The sequence below is a fragment of the Phlebotomus papatasi genome, chromosome 2, assembly GCF_024763615.1.
Source record: "Phlebotomus papatasi isolate M1 chromosome 2, Ppap_2.1, whole genome shotgun sequence".
In the NCBI taxonomy this organism is placed as follows: domain Eukaryota; kingdom Metazoa; phylum Arthropoda; class Insecta; order Diptera; family Psychodidae; genus Phlebotomus; species Phlebotomus papatasi.
The window spans coordinates 28909491-28931592 of record NC_077223.1 but is presented as its reverse complement, the minus strand read 5'-3'; the positions used below and the strand labels follow the sequence as shown (position 1 = coordinate 28931592).

The window sequence follows — 22102 nt, the reverse complement described above, 5'->3', positions numbered from 1 at the left end:
ACACCATTTCCTCTGCGAGAAAAGTAAGAAAACGAGAAAAGCGCTTTTTAAGCTATTTGAGAAAAAAAACACAAAAGACTGCAAATCGTTTGACCCGTTTGACCAATGCAAACAACAAGCGGCGAGACATGATAATGACGTTTCTTTTCGCCGTGAGACATCAGAAATTGCTTCGGTTTTTCTTACATTTTGCTCCATACCTTTTGTTACTTTTTACCCCAAGTGGCCATTGTTAATAAAAGGATTTCTGGAGAAAAGAATCTTTGTAAAATTCTAAAATAGATAGGGTAAATGTCCTAATTCAAAACCATTTTCAGACACTTTAACTTTGACAGAAGATTCAATGCTTTAAATTCATATTTTTTCTGAAGAGAATTACATAAATTTGCTCCTTGACTCTTCTAGAATGTTACTGTTTAGTGAAAATTCTTTAGACATAATTTGAAAACTTCTTAATAATTAATAATTAATAATTAATTCTTAATAATTTATTAAAGAATCCAAATTATTTAGAAAATATTCACCAGTGCATCAATTTTGGAAAATAAGTAGGTAATAATTGTTATCTTCTGCAAGGAAAATATTTCAAAAATAGGGCTAAAAATTTCGATATTTTTTATTTTCTGAATTCCTTGTTCGAATTTTAAGAAACTGACGACATTGAAGAAGGTCTATGGAGGCTATCTATAGAAAAAAATTTGAGCCGCTATCTTTTTTACCTTGGAAGATATTGAATTTTTAATTTTTCGATTTGTGACTTTGCACCAGTCTCCCCTACATTTTACTTTGCCTGCAGCGTAGATATTTTACTGTTCCTAGGAACAATAAATTTAACTGTTTCTGTGAGTAGTACTTTCAAGTATATGTACTGTTTCTGAAACAGAAACAGTAAATTTAATTTTTGCTGTGAATAGTAAAATTTTAGTATGAATATAATTCTAGCTTCGACATGGTTAAAGGGTTACGTATGTCACGAAGACTTAAAAAACATTTTTTTTAACGTAATAAAAAAAATTAATCCAATATCTTATAACAGTTATATTATATTTTTAACAACATTTACACTTTCTCAATATTTTTATTTTAAAATTTTAACAGATTGAGATCTTATTTTTGAAGATTGGACAATATTTCTCGGAATTGGTCCACACGAATTCCAGAAATTAATCATTTCCTGTTAGTTGATGAGGTTCACTAGTCTTAAGAGCGAAGGATTTTATTTTTACTTGATCACAACTTATTTTACAAGACGAATCGTGATATTAAATACGTTAAAAAAGTATGTTTTGTATTAATTGTAATTACTTCAACTGAGTTAGAAAATTGCAAGAATAATACCATAAATGAGAAGTAACTTCACATTTTGTCAGACTGGCTAGCCCCTTGATTTTAACCGACGTAATCCCTTAATGACCTCTACACATTGGGAGACTTTTTTTGTCAAAAATTGCTTTTTTGAAGGAAATTCCCTGCAGCGTTGTAGGGGGAAATGTCAAATTTCTGTCAAAACCGCAATTTTTGACGAAAATTGCACCCAATGTGTAGAAGCCTTAACCCTTTAAGGACGATTGGGTCACCGGTAACCCAAAAATTAAATTTTTTTTTACTACCGTCTAAAGTCATTTTTTGCTCTAAAAAGCCAGAAAAAGTGATTTTTTCTGACTGCCGATTTTTGACCCTCTCGTCCTTAAAGGGTTAAGGTACTCAACCCAGAACTCAGCAAAGATCAATCTGTGTGAACTTTACGTTACGTGCACTTAAGATCAAGCAAGACCATTTCAGTACTCAATCGTGCGAATTCTTAATAATTTACCCCAGAAAAGCATGAGAGCATCTTTTTTTTTTTAAATTCTGTGGGCATGATCCTCAAATTCAGAATCTTACCTTGAAACGCCTCAGGATTATTTTCGAACATCTTTCTGAATAGAGGATTGGGTCCGTTAATCTTGATGTTGATGTCCTAAGCCTGTGACTCCACAAGGAACAAACACTTAAAAATTAATAAATAAAAACTCAAAAAAATAATTGTATTCATGATCATTTTTATTTTTATATCATCCTCAATTTATCGCTACTATTTCAATTACTTTATATTCCTCAAAATTGTTGTAATCATTCATGTCTGAAAAAGTCATTTGCATTATTCTCCTTGGATACAATAAAAAAGAGTAAATATTGTGCAGTTTTTAATAAATTGTTTTTTTTCCCATTTTTTGTATGATTTTCTAATCGTTTTTCTTTTTCTTTTGTTTTTACTACTACATCGCATTCTGTCATTCTCCTTGTCGCCTCTAAATAACACCTATAAGTGGAAGGGGGAGCGTTAAATGTATGCAAGTTGTGATTCATCAAGTATTTCACTATTCTTTCCCTTCTGTTTTTTTTTCTTCCATTTTCCTCAGTAAAAAAAAAAAACATAAAGAGCAATCAGTCATTAAAGAAAATATTGCATTGAAAGAAAACATTAGAATACTTGGGGGGTTTGCGTTGAAATTCTTCACAAAAACGCAATCACTGGAAAAAAAATAGAGTGCATCTCCATTTTAAACTTATTTTTCTTCTCATCAAAAAAAAATATATATATATATGTTTATATGTATAATTATAATAAAATAATTGTAGAGAGACTAGAATAAAAAAATATACAAAGTATAAAGTTGTAATGAATGCAAAAATTACCGCAATAGAGAACATTGCACTAATTTTTTCATGTGATCTTTCAGCTTCTCCAGTTTAGCAAGCTCTTCTTAATCTTCATAATTTTTCAGTTGCCTTTTGCGCATTTTATTATTATTATTTTTTTTATAACAATTTTCTTTTCTTCCTAAAATATTCGATCACCCAAAAGTCACGCCTAAAATCAAAACAATGTTTTGTGTTACTTTTCGTCACAATAATCGTCCTATACAAAAAGAAAAATGAATTGGCATTTGACTTCTATCGAAAAGTTCTACAACATATTTTTTTCTTCTTTCCTTTTCCATATGAGATTAAAATGTAAAGACGAATTAATACAATTAAAAAAAGGAGGGATCACAAGAGTCTATAATATTCATAGGTTTTTTTTATATATAGGTATTTTTTCATATATATATATTCAAAGATTATTCATCAATATTCGTGTGATTTCATTATGTGTTGTGTGTCCTTACTGAAATATTCCCAACTCCTCTCCCCTCAAAAGCCTCCTCTTTCTCCATCCCAAAACCCTTTCCCATAAGCACTTTTCACTAAAAAAAAAACACTTCAGAAAAAAGCGCATAAAAAAGAAAAACCCCTAAAGAATTATTCTACTTCGTAACAATGCAGTTTAGGCTCACATCCTTTTTTTTTGTTTTGCAAACACACTAGAACATCAATAGACATTCCTTATTTTTCTGTTTGGGAGAATATCCCGTCAGGATTTGAGGATTGCAGAAGGATATTTCCATTTTACATATTGTAGGCAACATATATGGGATCGAGTTGATCAGCAAGGAAACCATCACGAAGATGCATCCTTTGCTTCTCGCCACGACTATTTATTGGCACGACACCCGGATCCACAACAACTACAACACCCACGATCAGTTGATGCTCCTCGAGGACCTGCAAAGAAATAAATAATCCTCCTAAAAATTCCTACACGCCAACAGAAAAATTCTATGTTATTAGAATTGATTAACCGTTTTTTCGTCTTCCTCTGCGCCATTTTTAAAACACTCAAAAAAAAAAGCGATAACAAAGCATCTTAGGCTTTGTGAAGTGCTCGAACTCGTGATTTAGATGCTAATCCCTTAACCCTTTAACGACGAGACACTTTTTACGGACCGAAAATCAACAATAAAAATGAAACTGGTAAACATAATCAGTGATAAGTCTTACATCTAACCTTGGAAAGTCCAGCAGAGTCTGATTCGGTGTATTTTTTGCCTCTATGAACGATAGGGACAAAAATAGCCCAAAAATTGAAGTAAGATTTCTGACAATATACCGATGAATAAAAATTTTTGCTCTAATGAAAAATATTACGTACGAATATTGTAGTTTTTATTCCCACAAGAATTTTGCTTAAAAAAATTGAAAGTATAAAAAATAAATAAAATCAATTATGAATATGAAAATTTAAAAAAATTGTCATTTTTGAGCTTAAATATTTACTGCATAGCAAGTAGCTATGAGACTTGCAAAAATTATTCTAGATTCCTTCAACCTTCTACTTTGCAATTACGTACGAACATTAGAAAAAAAACATTAGGTAGTCAGGAAAAATTATTTTCTTAATGGGACACCGGTGTTCCAATCGTCCTTAAAGTGTTAAAGTTAAAAGTACTTTCGTATCATTTACCATTTACCGGTTCTCAACCGATTTAAACCGATTTGTAAATCACTCGAAAAATCCCAACAAAATAATTTTAAGAATAATAATATTGATTTTCGAACAAAAATTACTTATCGGTTCATAAACCGGTTCTTTACCGGTTCACAACTGATTTGAACGGATTTATGAATCACTCAAAATATTGCCAAGAACAACTTAGAACTAATACAATTTAACCCTTTAGGGAGCATCTAAACGGGGGGATTTTATTTCGAAACCGCCATTTTGACACAAAAATCCCCCACTGAGCTTTAGACCGGTGCATTTTGCCTATCTTTCGGCGCTTAAAGTCACCCTGTTCGAAAGCTCAATTTGTTTATGTTCGAATATTTTGACATTTCAAGCGATTTTAAATCTTTTTTTTTTGTGAACCATTTTCAAAGTTATCAAGAGTCGAAAAGCAGGTGAAATTAATCTTTAATCTTTATTAATGGTCGAATTGTTAAAGTTGATTTATAGGAAAATAAAAACGTACAATATTTTCTTAATTTAGCAACAATATTAGCATAAAATCCTGCAGTAGGACGGTTTTGATATAGAGTATGTATGCCCCATCTCCTCTTCCTTATAAAGTGTTCGTCACCAGGCATAAATATTAACTTTACCTATCTTTAACAAATATTTTGATTGTAAAACACTGTGTGATTGAAGCTCGAAACGTTTCGAAATAAAATAGAAAGTCTTCCAGACTATCTATTTTAGTTAGAGCACACTTGGAGAATTTATAACAGAAGGTGGAGAAAATTTATCTTAGGAATGAACCACTAGGGGAGATTTCCAGAGACTCACCGGTGCATAGCACAGTGGGGTGTATTTCGAAATCCCCCCGTATAGAAGACGCCTTAAGGACGACTGGGTCACCCGTGACCCATAGAGAAAATAATTTATCCTGACTACCTAAAGTTATTTCTTTCTAATGTTTGTACACTTTGTACCTAATCACAAAGTAGAAAGATGTATGAATCTAGGATATTTTTTGCAAATCTCCAGCTACTTGCTATATAAAAAATATTTAAGCTCAAAAATGACGAATTTTCAAATTTTCACATTGGTGCTTGAATTTTAATATTTTTAATATTTCTAATTTTTTTTAAGCAAAACCTCTTGGGACTAGAAATTGTAGTAACTGTACATAATATTTCTCAACAAAGTAAAAATTATAGTTTATTTGTATTTTCAGGAAAGCTTCATAAATTTCATGGGTCATATATGACCCAATCGTCCCTAAAGGTAAAAAAACACCGAATCGGTTACTAGTGGATTTTCGAAGATTTGAGGCTAGACTGTTTCATGTTTTTGTTTATGTGTGCGCAAAATAGTCAATTATTCGTATAATATTGTGTGATAATATCATTTAGCTGAGATTTCTCAGTGAAACACTGACTGAAGCAGGTAATATTATAGCCGTACTCACTATGGCGTTGTTATCTCGTAATCTCCGTAATCTGTTATCTTGTTATAATTTTTCATTTATAAAATACATTACGAGAACATAACGAGATAACGAGATAACGATATTACAAGATAACAGCGCCATAGTGAGTACGGCTTATATTTTAATAATTTATAAAATACTTCTACGTAAATATTGTAAATTCATAGCTTTTTACTCTTGTAGATCACTTCAAAAATGGAAAAAAAAATTTCAAGATCAATGACCACGAAATCATCCACATAATGCCCAGACGACAATTTTATCCTGAACGAAAGCGACAAAATATACTTGGAACACGACGTGAATGAAGTGGACTTTGAAGTTTCATCGAGAACGCATCAACGCCGGAAGAACTCCCGGATTCACAGTAATGTGCAACTATTTACGTCCGAAATTCGCAGACAACTAACATTGCACCTACCCATTACCATGAAACATGTTTTGAAGAAAACTGAGGAACTTCGCAGGTGCACATGGTGCTATTAGAAAAAAAGGATTATAAGACCAATTGTATTTGTGAGGCATGCGACATTTATCTCTGTGTTACCAGTACTCGAAATTGTTTCGATTAATATCATAAAAATAAAAAATGAAGTAAACATTAATACATTTTTATGATAAAAATTATTGTTTTTGTGTACCACTCTTCAAGATTCTTTAAGACCAAAAATTGAATGAGATATTTTTTAAATTAATTTTTGATCGTTTTAATTTTTACTCGTACTCTAAAATAACTCTTCTTATTATCACAAATATATAATATTCAAGTTATTCCTCCTACAAAAATAACAGAGCAAACGAGTAAACTAGTCGTCTGGATAATTTTGTGCTTTTTACCTTTACGGACGATTGGGTCATATATGACCCATAGTTTTCCAGGACTTCTAGGGATAGGAATTTATTTTCCTGATCATAAATCTGTTATTTAGGCTAAAATATCGAGGGAAAATTGATGTCATTGAATTTCGCTGAGTGGAAAGCTTCTCGTCCTTAAAGGGTTAATTTCGAGCAAAAATTATTATAGCACTGGTACTCCTTTTCAATTGAGTGAAATTCAACCAATTGAAATTTTTCCTCTTGCTCTTTCAAACTGAAATCAGATCTGGCTGTTCTGTTCTGTCAAATGAAAATTGAAATTGAAAATGAAATTGAAATTCTAATTTTCATTTGACAGAAAGAGACAAATATATTTTATTTTAGTTTGAAAGAGTAACTGTGTTATCACACTTGCACATTAAAATTTTAATATCATTCACATTAATTGTCGCTGGTGAGAGTCCAAATGTGTAATTTGTGTGTTTGAATCATTTTATATTTAAAATTTGATCTATTTGTTGATAAAAAGCTAGACTTGGCTCGCAAAATTCGATATAAATTGATTTATAGCATTAATGCGATAAAAAAATACGATTTCTCTTTAATTTTTTAATGTGAAAAATATTTATGCTTTAGGTAAATTTAAGCTTATTTTTGCAGGCCAAGTGCACTTCTTTATCAATAAATAGAAAAACCCCAAATATTAAGTGACTCAAAGACACAAATAACATATTTGGACACTCACAAGCGACAATTAATGTGAATCACATTAAAATTTTAATGTGCAAGTGTGATAACGCCGTAAGAACATTGCAACTCTTTGGCGCTCAGGTCAACTTTTTCTCAAAAGATCAAACAGTTAAAAAAAAAGAGACTCACCGTATTTGTCACGAGAGGAACCAAATCCAGCGCCTCAGATTCATTTCCGTCCAGCTCAACAACTACCACCAAAAGATTAGTCCATGTGAAGACAGCACTGAAAAATATGGATGGTCAGTCTAGTTCTATGAATGCCAGCGTTTCAAATCACTTACCATTCAGCAATTTTCTTGTGGCACCTCAATACTGAATTCTCAATATCAATGGGATGGTAGTTCATGCCACGCAGTGTAATCACCTCATCTAGCGCCCCAACAACATATACAGCATCATGGAGCTCCTGATCTTGTCCTGATCCACTTCCAGGTGTCACATGCAGCTGCGTCTGACCCTGAGAATGCAGAGAGTCGTTGTCACTGTCCCGGCTAGCGATGCTGGGAGTTGTCTCGTCAAGAATTGATCCTGCCTGGGAGCATTCTGTACGTCGCAGGAAACCCAAATAGCCCGTTCGTGCATAAGTCTCTGTGGTAGCGCCCGTCACGAGTTTCGCGTTGAAGTGATCGTTGTAGTCCGTCTCGTCTCCGTAGATTGTGAAGTATCCATCGGCACTGTGTGGCGATTGAACCTGGAAGACAAGACGCCAAAATGACGAAATTCCATGCAAAAGGATAGGTCAAGCAGGGGCCTATCAAGCCTAATAAAAAATTAAGCTATTTCTCACTTTTCCATGTAAAAATTTTGCAGATATTGCACAGCGACTTCAACAAATTTGCTCGTAGTTCTTGTATTATTTCGGCGAACATTATGCAATATGTATTTTTCGATAGCTCTTAATCTACGATTTCGAAATATATCAGACTGATAAATCAATTCTCTTTAGGAAAAAACTTGCCAAAAGTCTTCAGTGCCTCTATGCAAAAAAACGTATGGAAAAATGAAATGCCGAGAGGCCCCTGGGTCAAGTGAAAAACACTTCTCAAAATCCTTGCACTCGTAAGTTAGATACAGTAATCTAGAAGTAAGTCCCTTCTAAATTTGTTGCAATAGTCAGACATTTCGCTAGACTATTTTTCAATGTTTGAATTTATGATAAAAAAATAATTTGAATTTTTATATTCGGCTCCAACTTGTCAGGAATTCCAAGACCTTTCAAATGAGCCTAAATTTATTAGAATCAGTTGAGAAATACGCCCTCAGAGCCTTTTTAACTTTTGACCTTGAGAAAATGTTAGAAGGAACGGTTCAAGGTCATTAAAGTCCATGTATGGAAAAAAGATCCACCTGTAAAATGCTTAAACTTTTAACATAAAATCCAGACTCAAAACGCAGTTTCACATTATTCGTCTGGATAAATAAAGTAGAATTCATCGGTTTATTATCGATTTATAACCGATTGAAACCGTTTTAGACTTGTTAGTGATTCCCAGACCTTTCCAATGAACCCATACTTGTCTCAATTGGTTAAGAAATACGCGCTGTAAAGCAGTTCAACTTTCGACCTTGAAAAAAATGTTCTAAGGAATGATCCAAGGTTATTTTCGCATATGGACGTAAAGTTAGCACACAGAAAGGAGACTTACCCAAATTTCACCAAGATGCGAATCTCCGCAGTGACCCTTTGTGTCCGGATTGGCGATGATCACCTTGACGCCGGGCAGTAATTTTCCGGACTCAATGAGACACAGCGAATTGGGTGCTCCACGCTCCACCAGAGCCACCCGATTGTTGCGCAGCGCCCGCAAATCCACATACACCTGAGCACTTTCGGCCGAACTGGCACCTTGGACACAAATGGCGGGATTTACGCGACAGCCAAAAGATGTAGAGACACAGCGTGTATTGAGGCCCAGAGCTTGGAAGAGCTTACAGAATTGCTGTGTGAGCTGAACACGGGGCCTCTCTTCGGCCACAACAACACACGTTCGTACACACGCTAAATTCACATTTCGCTGCTTGAGGGCCTGGATGGAATTGCTGAGAGCCTTTGTGCACAACTCAATCACACCGTATGAGCAGAATGTATCACGAACGCGATACTGTGACAGAGTTGAGAGCCAGAGACTCGGATTGGCTTCCACCTAAATTGGAAATGGACGGTTTTCAGTTTTTTTTTTTATTATTCCTATTTAGCATTTGGTTGTTTTGGCCGATTCAGACTGATCATTGAGTAATTTTTTTTAGTTAATATCTCTAACATCTAAGTGGTAGAGCACTCGTTCTATTTTGTAAGTGTCCCGGGTTCGAATCCCCTTTAGGTCACCAGGAATTTTTCTGGCGTTAAAGGTGTTCTAATTGCATCCAGTGAGCTTCACTGCAGAAAACTATGAAAATTATGAAAAAAATTACAGAATATGATATATAAGGCCTAAAAAGCTCTTCCGGAAAGTTTCTTTTAAAAAAAAGTGCGAAAAATTTCAATGCCAAACCGACTGTAATTAATTTTAAGCAGGTGTGAAGAGTTTAAAAACCCTAAAAGCTTTTCTAAAACGAGATAAGTAGCCTTCTTTAACAAATATTGAGCAAAAACTTCTCCAAAGTTCTTCCAGAAAAAAAAACAAATTATAGTTTTTAGCAATAGATTTTATGCAAGCTTTTTTCAATAAATTCACCATAATAGTGCTATTCCAATGAAAAATGAAAAGGGGAAATCTTTCTCCTGATGATTGTTTTTAGTACATGACTGTTCTCATGTGCTTTTGTATTATCGACTTTTCTTTAGGTTGATTTCTCTCATGACTATTTTTCCCAAACTCTACTGTGATCTAAAACCATAAAAAAGTCACGACTGGAATCAACAGAAAGTAAAGTCGATTATGCGGAAGATGCGGAAATACATGAGAGGAATCTTGTACTAAAAAAAAGTTCAGCAGAAAGATTTTCGCTTTTCATTTTTCATTGGAGTAGCACCTTTATGGTGAATTTACAGAAAAAATGTACAAAATCTAATGTTAAAAACTTTAAGTTGGTTTTCTGGAAAACTTTTGAGAAGCTTTTACTCCTCAACTTTTGTTAAAAAAGCTACAATATCGTTTAAGAGAAACTTTTAGGATTTTTAAGTTTTTCACGTATGTTTTAACATTAAATTAAATCACTTTAGCATTAAATTTTTTTTAAAAGAAACTTTCCGGAAAAGCTTTTGAGGCTCTAAATATCACTTTCTATTCCATGTTTCATTGATTTCCCAGCATTTTCTTCAAGGAAATAATTTCTTGGTGTCTTTAGTAAGCTTTCAGCTTACGAAGTCTACCGTGTTCATCAAGATTTTAAATTATTATGCAATCCCTAATCAGTTTGACTCGGCCAAAAAATCAAATGCTAAATAGGAATAAGCAAAAAAAAGAAACTGAAAAAATAGAGTGATCTTGAGCTTTTTGGAAAACTCATAATGGTTCAATCTCAATCCAGTAAAGGTGCTTTTTTTGGGTGAAAATATTCTTAAACTGAGTTAAATCTTAGTTTTCTTGTATTATTAATTTAATGTCCTTTTAAAACAAAAATCTTTTGGATATTATGTTGGTGGGGTGCAGGAGTCAACGGACTCTCCCTGCCCTTCCTTTGCTACACCTTTGCTCTAGACTTTTCTTTATCTATGACCTTCAAAATTATTATTAGGAATGATTCAAGGGCATTTCGTATTCGTATATCAATGTAAAGCTGCCCGGGTAACTTCAAGAATTTCCGAAAATAAAAAAAAGAGATGCACGATGAGGAAAAGAGGATGGTGCAGGAAAATTAGGCTTAGGTTAATTATGCAAATTAAGGCTGATTGGGGAATTCTTCCGATGTACACCACTCACTATATTTGACCGTTTGGCCTCTAGTTGTATGTTCATGGTCCTTTATTCCTCAGTTATCTTCATAATTAAAAACCCGTCTGAAACGTTTATCTTGAAGATTTGTCAACAAAAAGCCATTCTAAGATATCAAAAGGTCTTACTAGCGCAATGCTAATTAAAGGCATTGTCCATGCTTTTAAAATGAGCTTTATCCAAATGCATAATTAAGTCCTTAGTAAGTACTTATTAAGTCCTTGATAAGGTATTTTCTGAGTGGTTTTTTCAAAAAGTGGAAATTGGAATAGAGAATGCGATGGATAGATATTAACCTTTAGATAGAAAGAGATTGATCAACATGAAATATCAGAACAACATAATCTCCAAATGTTATCAGATGTATCTTTTCATTCCCAAGATTTTTCAGTAGTAAATTTATTGACAATGAAAATCAGTAAAGGCGTCTACACATTAAGAGCAATTTTCGTCAAAAATTGCGTTTTTGACAGAAATTTGACGTTTCCCCCTACAACGCTGCAGGAAATTTCCTTCAAAAAAGCAATTTTTGACAAAAATTGCTCCCAATGTGTAGAGGCCATAAAATCTACGAAGTCTATTTTGATTTGGTAAGTTTAACTGGAATGCAATTTTACCCAGAAGTATCCCAAATTTTATTTATTTTCTTTTCTGTCGTGCCCTGAATTTGCTATCCGGGAAAATGAAGTGCCCCAAGCAGTACCAAACTCGTATTCCGAGAGTTTTAATTTACCAAACATTCAAGACTTTCTTTTTCAACCCATCATCTTATCAATTTTCTAGTTCCAGACTAGACACAATTGAAACTTTTTCAGAGAGATTAGAGGAGTTCGTTCAGTACCAGTTGAAACTTTTTCTTTAGAGTGTGAATCCGGAATAGCAGAGCAACGTGCCCATTATGCTTTGTACTCTTTTTATGATTTTGTTTTGATAAAGAAAACATGTTAGGAATTTAAAAAAGAAGGTTTTATAGTCGTAAGGTAACTGCTCAAAAAGTACTTAGTCAAAGGGCCTTATTTAAGTACTTACTTTAAGTACTTTTCATCTCTTTAATATAAACAACTTAATTAAGGACTTTCACAAAGGTCTTAATTAAGTACTTAAGGTGTAGTCTGAGTCATACCTTTGCTTTTTGCTATTTTTATTGGAGGTTCCACAATTTCTTAAAATCATTGAATCAATAATAATTTGTTAAGTGTTTAATATGTATTTAATTTATTTTCCGGGTAAGTAAAAAAGGTGTAAATTTTAAAGGGTCAAAAATAGAAGGATTACTGAAAAAATCGAAAGATGTATAAAGTTCGAAAAATTAAATTAATAAGTTTTTTGCTAAAATTGTTAAAAATCATCAAATTAAATAATCACAAATTTATTTAAAAAAAATTCTTACCTCGTAAGGAGCAATGAGGATGGAGTGATGTCCACTGAAGACACTGATAAGTGTCCACATGGCAAATCCCAATCCACAGTAAGGATCAAGACACAGTGCCACATGACGACTTGGGTAGAGTTCGCAGGCCAATTTGAGGCTGGAGCAGAGGCTGCTGAGAGAACGATGGGTAATAATGACGCCACTCAGACGACCACAAGTGGATACACTGAAGTCCAGATAGGCTGTAGAGTCAATTGTAGCATTGGCAATAGCTGCCAATTTGCGCTTGGGATTGTCATCAATATCGAGAATTGGTGGCCAACTCTTAGGATCAATGGATGTAGCTGCCTCTCGACTCTTGAGCAATTTTATAATACTCTGAATTGAGAGGATGATCACGGACTTGGACACATCCACGATCATTCGAACTGTTGGCAGTGTTGTAATAAGATTCTGCGGATGTGGTGGACGAATTGTTATGGGTACAGCACCCAAGTATAAACATCCGTAGAATGCACAGATGAGATCGACGCCTGGTGGGAAGATCAGAGCCACATGGTCACCTGGATTGATTTTACCACGCTCCTGCAGAAGAGCTGCAATCTTCTCAGCACGCTTATGGAGTTCAGAGCATGTGAGTGTCTTCGCAACAGCGCCCTTTGAATTGAGCAATGTATACAGGACGTGATCTGGCGAAGAGTTTGCTCTCCAACGAAGAACAGCCGTAATCAGTTGATGCTGAAAATTAATAAAATGATTGACAATCTAAAAAAACTGCTTTGAATTTCTAAATTTCTCTTTTCATTAGGAAATTATTTAATAACAATTGTAAATAATCTCAGCTAACAATCATAAATTTGTCTCGACTGAAGTATATTCTAAAGTGAAAATATTTTTTATTGGGCATATCGGGCATATTTTATCATATTAATTGGTTATTAGTGTTGTTTTTTTTATTTTAATTTATGGGATTGTATCTAATTTCAATTATAAAACTTTGAATCATCTCTTTCAAGAAGTAGCTTTTCAGTTAAAAATTCAATGACGAGTAAGAAAACTGAGGACAACTGAGGTTGTCAGTCGCATGCCCGCGGAATCAAGTGCAGTGAAGCTTCACTGGATGCAATCCGAACACCTTTAACGCCAGAAAAATTCCTGGTGCCCTAAAGGGGATTCGAACCCGGGGTACTTGCATTATAGAGCGAGTGCTTTACCATTTGATCCATTGAGTGCCCATAAATTGTTCGTAAATGTTTGTGAATTTCTACTGGGGACTTATGAAATGTTCGTTAATTGTATAACCCACAAAAAAGTTCGTAAAAGTTTGCAATTTTTCACATACATTGGCCTTAATTCTGAGACCAAGATCAAGATCAAGAAAATTTCAAGATTTTTGTATTCTAAAATCAAAAAATTAAAATCAAGTTGTCAAATCTGTCAAATGTCTTGGAACGAACATTTTGTTTAAGTGACAAAATTTTACGAAAAAAATACAAAATGTTACGAGCATTTTCTGCATGTTTACGGACATTTACGAACAAGTTTGTAAAAAAAAAAACAAAAAATGCTCGTCAAGTGATCATGTTAGAAACAATGTTTGTGGCAATATTACAAAGTTTTACAAACTTTTTTGGGTTATACGAGACGCTCAGAGCAGAAGTGGTGTATTTTGGTATGCATTTCCCTATTAAAACAGTCCACTTCTGCTCTGGGCGTATGATACAATTTATGAGCATTTCGTAAGTCCCCAATGAAAATTCCGAAAATTCACAAACATTTACAAACAATGCAATTTTTTTCTGTGTATATTTTACTACTTTAAAAAATTAGATTTTGTGCAATGGTTTTAAAAATAAAAATCACCATAAATCGATACTCCAAATTATGTTTGGGTTTAATGGGATTTTATTTGGTTTTTTTTTGGAAAGCTCATAAGATTCAGCAAAAAATCTCATAAAAGAAATAATTTAATTTTTTTGTAAGTGAAAATGGCCTTAAAATGAGCCAAATCTTTGTGTTCCTGAATTATTTTTAGTCTTGTTTTTTTTCTTGAATATCGTGTTCGTATCGGATCGATTCGTGTTCGTATCGTAACCAGCCCCTTCGCTACGCCCTTGCTATGAAATGAACCCCATACATTCTAGCAAACACTCCAAACTTAAACACTCGAATGATTAACGAGTCTCAGAGAAAGATTGCAAGACTTGACCAGTGATGAAGGCTTGAAGACCGAGCCGAAAGCTCTGGAGATAGTTGATGTGTTTCCCTGAGTGATTATCTCTTCCCGACGACTTCCGGTTTTCCCTATTGTTTATTTCAGTTACGGTTTAATTTAGAATTACGGATTCGTAAAGATGGGACACGGAATATTCGGAGCTCCGAGATTTACAGTATTCAAAATTTACGGTAATTCGAAATTTTCAAGATCTTAGGTTCTAGGACATCGAGAGTTTTTGGATTTACAGGGCTAGAAATTTACGGAGCCTCGTGAACGAGAATTTCAAGGTTCCGAAAGATTCGGAAACTCAGTATACTTAAAATTCCGAGATTACAAGGTCTCAGGATTTTCGGCATTTCAGGCTTTTCATTATCTTGGGATCCCATATTGAAAACCATAGTCTGATCAATATTTATCTCGACTGAAGTATATCTTAAAGTGAAAATGGAAACCTAATTTATTCTCAAGACGCAATACACGTCAATTTTAATGCTAAATCAGGAAGCGCTTGATTTCCAACTCAATGCATCAATAAACATTTGGTAAAACAAAAATATTTGTGAAATACGGAAAAAATGGGCGAAAAAAAGGAACAATTTAAAAAGAAAAACTCACCTTTCTCTCGTTGTCGTCAGAGAGGCCAATATCTCGTCCTTGGGCCACGGCCAGTCGATTGCCCTGCACCAAATTTCCCACCATCACTGACGCCGGACCCACCGACGTGTCTGTAACACATCCAGATGAACTTCCAGAAACAACTTGTGGTTGGAGTGCGCCTAGCCACATTTTTGGTCATTTTTTTTATTGGGGAGTTTGGTGTGTTAATTTGCGAGCGACAGATTTGCGATGAATTATTGCGAGCGAGAGTCAGTAGGTGTGTCAGTAGGGGGGTTTTAGGATCCCATCATTTTTTTTCATCCACCATTTTTTTATTTTTCATTCACCCCAGATAATTCGCAACATTTTTTTTTTCATAATAATTGTTTTTGTGTTGCATGATTTGTGTATTTTGTGTGATGTGTGTATTTTATGCGGGTTATTTTCAGTGAGTGTTTGCAAGAAAAGAAAAGAAGGAAAGAAAAAGAAAGGTGAATTTCAATGAATTTTCACAGTTAATCTTTCTTGTTTTTTTGAAAATATTTATTTTACTTAAACAACACTATGTGATTTTGGAAGGAGGAAAAAAAAATAAAAAATAAATAAAGAAAATAATGAATAAACTTAAACAAAGAAGATAAAATTTTAGCAAATAGCCAATTGCCTTTACACTATAAAAACACAAAAAGAGAAGCATTTTTATAACAAAACAAAGTAAATTAAATAAAAAAAAGTGGAAAAAATCTAGTGAAGAATGAGTAAAATAAGTGGAAACTGAGAAAAATGTAAAAGTGTGCAACATTATTTTGTAGCTTTCATAATTTCATTATAAGAAATTTCGTGAACAACTAATTAACTAAAATTATTTAACTCCCTCGTTTTGTTTCTTTTTTCCACACATTCTTTCATGGATTTACAAGGTTTGCTCCGGATGTTTGAGGAAAAAAAAACTTAGATGGATTTGTAGAAATTGTTAGGGATAAATTAGATAACAAGCTTCATAGCAGGGAAAAGCAATTTGTTATTTTTACACATAATTAAATAATTATAATAAAAAATATTTAGACATTGAAGTTTAGTAGGAAAAAATATCAAAAATTTCACTGAAAAAAATCTGTATTACCTGACAATTTTTAAAAGTCCATTGCAAAAAGGTAGTATTGAATCATCTGAGTAAATGGAGTAAACTAAATCGAGGGAATAAAGGAGCTGAATACCCTTTATAGGGGGTGTAATCCTTTCATGACAGGAGAGCGTATTTACTATTCGAAGGGACGAAAAAGGGCTTATTAGAAAGGTCTTGGAATTTCTGATAAGGCTGAATTTTTTTCAATCGGTTATGAACCGGTAACGAACAGTTTCTAAATCAATAATTAATTTTTATCCGGAATTCAGTTGTAGTACGTTTTTCTTTTAACGAAGTGGTTAAACTGACGTGAAGATAATATGAAGGCAGGACACGAATGTCCCTTCCGGAAGCGTCAGTGGAAAAATGATTTTCAACATTTTTCCACTGACGCTTCCGGAAGGGACATTCGTGTCCTGCCTTCATGTTTTTCTTTTAGCTATTTTGGGTGAACTTTTGAGTGATTTATAAATCGGTTCAAACGAGTATGCATGCATATGCACCTGAGTCCAAATTCACGAGTATAAAGATAAGTTATTGACTGGTTACTGTTTAATACATTTTGTAAAGATAATTCTGCGTCACTGCTTACAAGAAGGAGAAAGTGTCTCGGATTGATACAAAATGGAGTGTTGTACGAGATAATTGGTTTTGGCCATGGCTAAATTTCCGATTTCCCAGACAATCGACAAGCGAAATAAACAGTAACCAGTTGTGACTGGTTACGTTCGAGAATTTGACCTCTGTGATGGACCGGTTATAAACCGATGAAAAAAAAATTATACAAAAATCAGTTGTATTACTTCTAATTCATTTGGGCGACCTTTTCATTGAATAAAAATCCGTTTAAATCTGTCGCATATTCGAGCATTTCACGAAGCATGGGCTTTGATATCCATTTTCGGATATGTGTTAGATAGGTCCCGGTCAAAATCCCGAACGCCAAAATTCCGAAAGCCAAAATCCCGAATTCTTAAAAGTGTCACAGTTACTCCCACGATTGTACCCGCGTTTGCTGGAGGCAAAGTGAAATCTTCTGTGCATTAGAAAATTATTCTAAACATTTACCTCCATATAATTTCAGGATTTTGGCTTTCGGGATTTCGGTCTTTTCGAGATTTTGGCGTTCGGGATTTTGGATTTTGAGATTTTTTGCTTTCGGGATTTTGGCTGCCACCGGTGTTAGATTATTACCTAGATGGACATTTCGTCCTTATGCGAAAGTATCATTGACTATTACTAATAACGGGTTTTTGAGGTCAAATGCTAAAAAGTTTTTTATAAGGCGTATTTCTCAACCGAATGGGATCATGTTTGGGGCCGTTGGAAAGGTCTTGGAATTACTGACAAGTCTGAACCAAATTGCAATTGGCTATGAATCGGCTATAACTGCCGAGATGAGGTACCTTCGGGCGGTTAAAGGAATCACTTGTCGAGATCGAGTGTGTTGCTTCTTCGGGTTGATTATGAGATCACAACTTCGATAGTATAGGCATATTTAGCGCAAGAATAGAGAAAGATTTTCCAGAAAGTTATGCAAGCCATTGCATTGTAAGAAAGCGTTGACCTCGGGACAGGCCTAGGACAAGATGACTGAATAAAATTCAGGATCTTGCCTTTTCCAGAAATGGCGGAGGATCGAAAGGTGTGGGCTGCTAACTTGGATGATCTAAGCCCGTAACCCCAATACGGATAAGCGGTTGAAAATGCCAGTGATGCAATTTTCTTATCAAAGAAGATTATGTTAAGCAAATGGCGTTTAATGTTTAAGTAAAACTACTTACTCCTTTGATTTATCGAGCATAGCTTTTCTTTGGGCATCGATAGGATCTTGTCCTATTAGGATTTTTTAAAGCTTTACATAGAGATTCTTTTCCAATCTTTGTCTCATGGTAGTCTCCGCGTTATATGTATCACACGGACCATTTGTTAGCAGTTATGACGTGGATCTCGTTCAATTTACTTCTTCATTTTAAGGACGACGTCTAGCAAACATGAAGTTTTTTTTAGGTCTTCACCATAGTATTTCTCTACGAGACCAGGATGACCGCGATATTATGTTTCAAAACATGAAAGATTTAATCGGGTTTAGGTGATAACGGGCTCTAATGATGGCCGCCTGCACCTTTCCAGCAAAATATACGATAATTACGATACAAAGTTTGAGGTCCATTATGGTGTCTACATACTAGAAGGAATTTTCGTCAAAAATTGTCTTTTTTTTTTTTAAATTCTGACGTGTCTGCCTACAAGGATAGGGGAAATTTTCTTTAAAAAGGCATTTTTTATAGAAATTGCTCCTAGTGTGTAGAGGACATTACTGATAAAAAAAATTCAGGGGAAATTAGGCATGGTTCGCACAGAGTGAACCTTCAAGCGATGTGAATTTTCTCTTTGTTTGCAAAGAGCAGGTTTACCATTTCTCATCTTGTCTCATGAGGTTAATAATTTTATGGTTAAGAAATAACGAGCTAGCTCTTTGTAAATCAAGAGAAACTTCGCTTCGTTTGAAGGTTCACTGTGTGCTAACGGTGCCTACTTCCCCTACAAGAAAATTTCGCAAATACTTTTGAGGCCTTGTAGTCAATAAAATGAACTATCATTGTGCAAAATATGGAGGCGCTGCGAGTGCGAATATTAATTTGAAAGTTATAGTGACCTGGAGTGGAATGATAACTTTTCGATACTATCGAATCAATAGTGTCGATAAATCTGTATCTCGTAGATTTAGTGAATGACGGATTTTTGAATATTATTAGAGCATTTATTGTAGCATTTTTAATCTGTGATTGTTGATAAGTATCTATATTAGCTACAGAAACTGCAGCTATGGTTATGAATTTCTTTGTTACAGCATCTGTCATGAGTTCGAGCATTTCGCAGAGTATGGAATGCTTCGCCACCCCATTTACTTCTCATTTGCTTTTTTGGGCCATTAATTTTTGGGCGTAAATTAGTCAGAAGATTCAATACAACTTCATTTGCAAAAATAGAAATTAAAAACACCAAGTGTGACTAAATTATGGTCTAATTCACATTGAATAAAAGTCAAGGGATTAATTTTCTTTTGGATGATATCAAATTTAAGCAGTTAAAATAAGACAAATATGGTAGAAATATTTGGAGTGTTATAAATTTATTTAATAAAAAACACCTTTTAAATACCATGAAATTCAGTGTCAAGACTCACCCTCTACATAACACAACTACTCTAAAAATAAGCTCTCACACTTTAACAACAAAATACAAAAAAAAGTTAGTAAAGAAGTCATTTCCGTTCCAAAAAAAAATTGTGTTAGAATAACAAATTAAAAAATCTCAGAGAACGAGCATAAAATGAGGCATTTTCTTAGTTAAAATTAAATTGACATTGGCTTTGGGATATTATCAGGAGATGAAATATTGGGAATAATTCTTTCAAGAGATTTTTAGGTTTTTCACTTTCTTTGAAAAAAAAATACTCCTGGAAAATCTCTTGAAAAGATAAATTTTTAAATTTGAAAAGACAAACTCACCTTGATGCATTTCTCTGGGTTTTGGGAGATTAGTCACACAAGTGTGTGGACACATGAGAACATTTGCAGGATGAAGGGATCCCTCCAGGAATCTCCGACGAGCCTCACACAAATGAATTCCTCCTGAAGGGTTAAAAAGTTACAATCAATTCTGTAAATAAGATTTCTTTTTAAAAGAAATAAAAAGTTACCCAATGGAGTTTTTGGCAGGTGATTCGGTGGCACGAGTGCAAGACAATAAATGCCAACTTGATGAATGGAGTCCACGGCCTGAAGTACCCTGGACATCCACTGGAATGACTCTTCTTCGGAACAGTCGGGTCTCTGTTCCGCAATCACACATACCCGTTCATCGCGTAACACTTTGATGCTGAACACGGCAATACGACCCCGATAGATGAACCTCATCGGCTCCACGGCCAGAACAGTGGCAATAATGTCGTCTGCATTGTGTTTCCTGCCCGTCACTGTCATCAGGCCATCACGAGAGCCACAGACAAACACCAATCCACCCGGACCCAGAAAACCCAGCAAACCACTGCGTACGTAGTGCTCTTCGGTGATTGGCTTGGGAGGAGGCTGGGGTACTGAGGGATCTTTGGGTTCGGGCGGATCTTCGGGCAGGGGTTGCACACGGAATGCCGAATTGGTGAGACCATCGAGACCATAGTAGGATGTACCTGAAGCACCCGATGTCACACAAATCTCACCCACTTGATCTGTTTTGCACAGAACTGGAGGTCCTTCCGAACGTACTACCACCATCGTTGCTGAAAGGCAATGAATGAGCTAAATGAACAAAGCGCTAAGCTTTGTGGCGTACAATTTTCAAATCACTTTTGTCCGCGAATAAAAAAAATCAAGGCTACTTCAAAAAAATCAAACAATGTTTCCCGAAAAGTAAAAAGTCTTAAAGGCTTTGTAAACTTGAAAAACTGTTATGAAAAACCGAAAAAAACCTATAAGTAAAACCATTCCGAAACTAGAAAAATCTTAAAATAATTTTGCAAAACCCAAGAACTTTGCGAAAAACAAAAAAATCTAAGATCTAAGAAGAGTACCTGAAATTTAAAAAAAGGTCTTGAAATGTCCAAGAGATTTTTAAGGTAACAACAAATTGAAACCTTCAAAAGCATTTTCGAAACTGAAATATTTTCAAATAATTTTGCGAAATCCGGGAAATTTTTTCCTAAAACCAAGAAGATTGTAACTGAGAAATCTTGAAAAGGATTTGAGAAACCCAAAAAACCAAAACGATTTATTGAAAAATATTTCAAAGCACTTGCAAAATCGGAGAAACCAAAACGATTTAGTATTTAGAAACCTTCAGAAGGATTCGAGAAACCCGAGAAAACACAACGATTTATTGAGACACCTTGATAAGGATTCGAGAAACCCGAGCAACCAAAACCATTTATTGAGAAACATTCAGAAGGATTCGAAAAGCCCGAGAAACCAAAACGATTTAGCATTTAGAAACCTTCAGAAGGGTTCGCGAAATCTGAGAAACCAAAACGATTTATTGAGAAACCTTCAAAAGGATTCGAGAAACTCGAGAAACGATAACGATTTATTCAGAAATCTTGACAAGACAGCAATAAATCAAAACGATTTATTGAGAAATCTTTAGAAGGATTCGAGAAACAAGAATAATCAAAACGATTTATTGAGAAACCTTCAGAAGGATCAGCGAAACTGGACAAACCAAAACAATTTATTGAGAATCCTTCAGAAGAGTTCGCGAAACTCGAGAAATAAAAACGATTTATTGAAAAAAAAACCTTCAGAAGGATTCGAAAAATCAGAGAAACGAAAACGTTGTATTCAGAAACCTTGAGAAAGGTTCGCGAAACTCGAAAAATCAAAACAATTTATTGAGAAACTTTCAGAAGGGTTCGCGAAACTCTAGAAATCAAAACGATTTATTCAGAAACCTTGAAGAGTTCGCGAAAATTGAATAATCAAAATGATTTATTGAGAAACCTTCATAAGGGTTCGCGAAACTCGAGAAATAAAAACGATTTACTTAGAAACC

General features: G+C 34.4%; 1 protein-coding gene across 19 annotated transcripts in view; it reads right to left on the bottom strand.

Moving 5' to 3' along the window:
* Positions 1-2025: 2025 nt before the first annotated feature.
* Positions 2026-22102, bottom strand: part of LOC129803334 (disco-interacting protein 2) — a 146091-nt gene continuing 126014 nt past the window's right edge. For 15 of the 19 annotated variants that reach the window (XM_055849808.1, XM_055849806.1, XM_055849805.1 and 12 more), the window contains 8 exons: positions 20259-20837; positions 20068-20190; positions 15445-15605; positions 12630-13349; positions 9011-9508; positions 7646-8055; positions 7491-7587; positions 2026-3588 (listed from right to left, as the gene is read on the bottom strand). In XM_055849808.1, the coding sequence (XP_055705783.1) occupies positions 3433-3588; positions 7491-7587; positions 7646-8055; positions 9011-9508; positions 12630-13349; positions 15445-15605; positions 20068-20190; positions 20259-20837 (2744 nt within the window). In that variant the 3' untranslated portion in view covers positions 2026-3432. The remainder of the gene's footprint in view (positions 3589-7490; positions 7588-7645; positions 8056-9010; positions 9509-12629; positions 13350-15444; positions 15606-20067; positions 20191-20258; positions 20838-22102) is intronic. The other 4 variants (XM_055849810.1, XM_055849809.1, XM_055849812.1 and 1 more) reach the window with 1 other exon arrangement.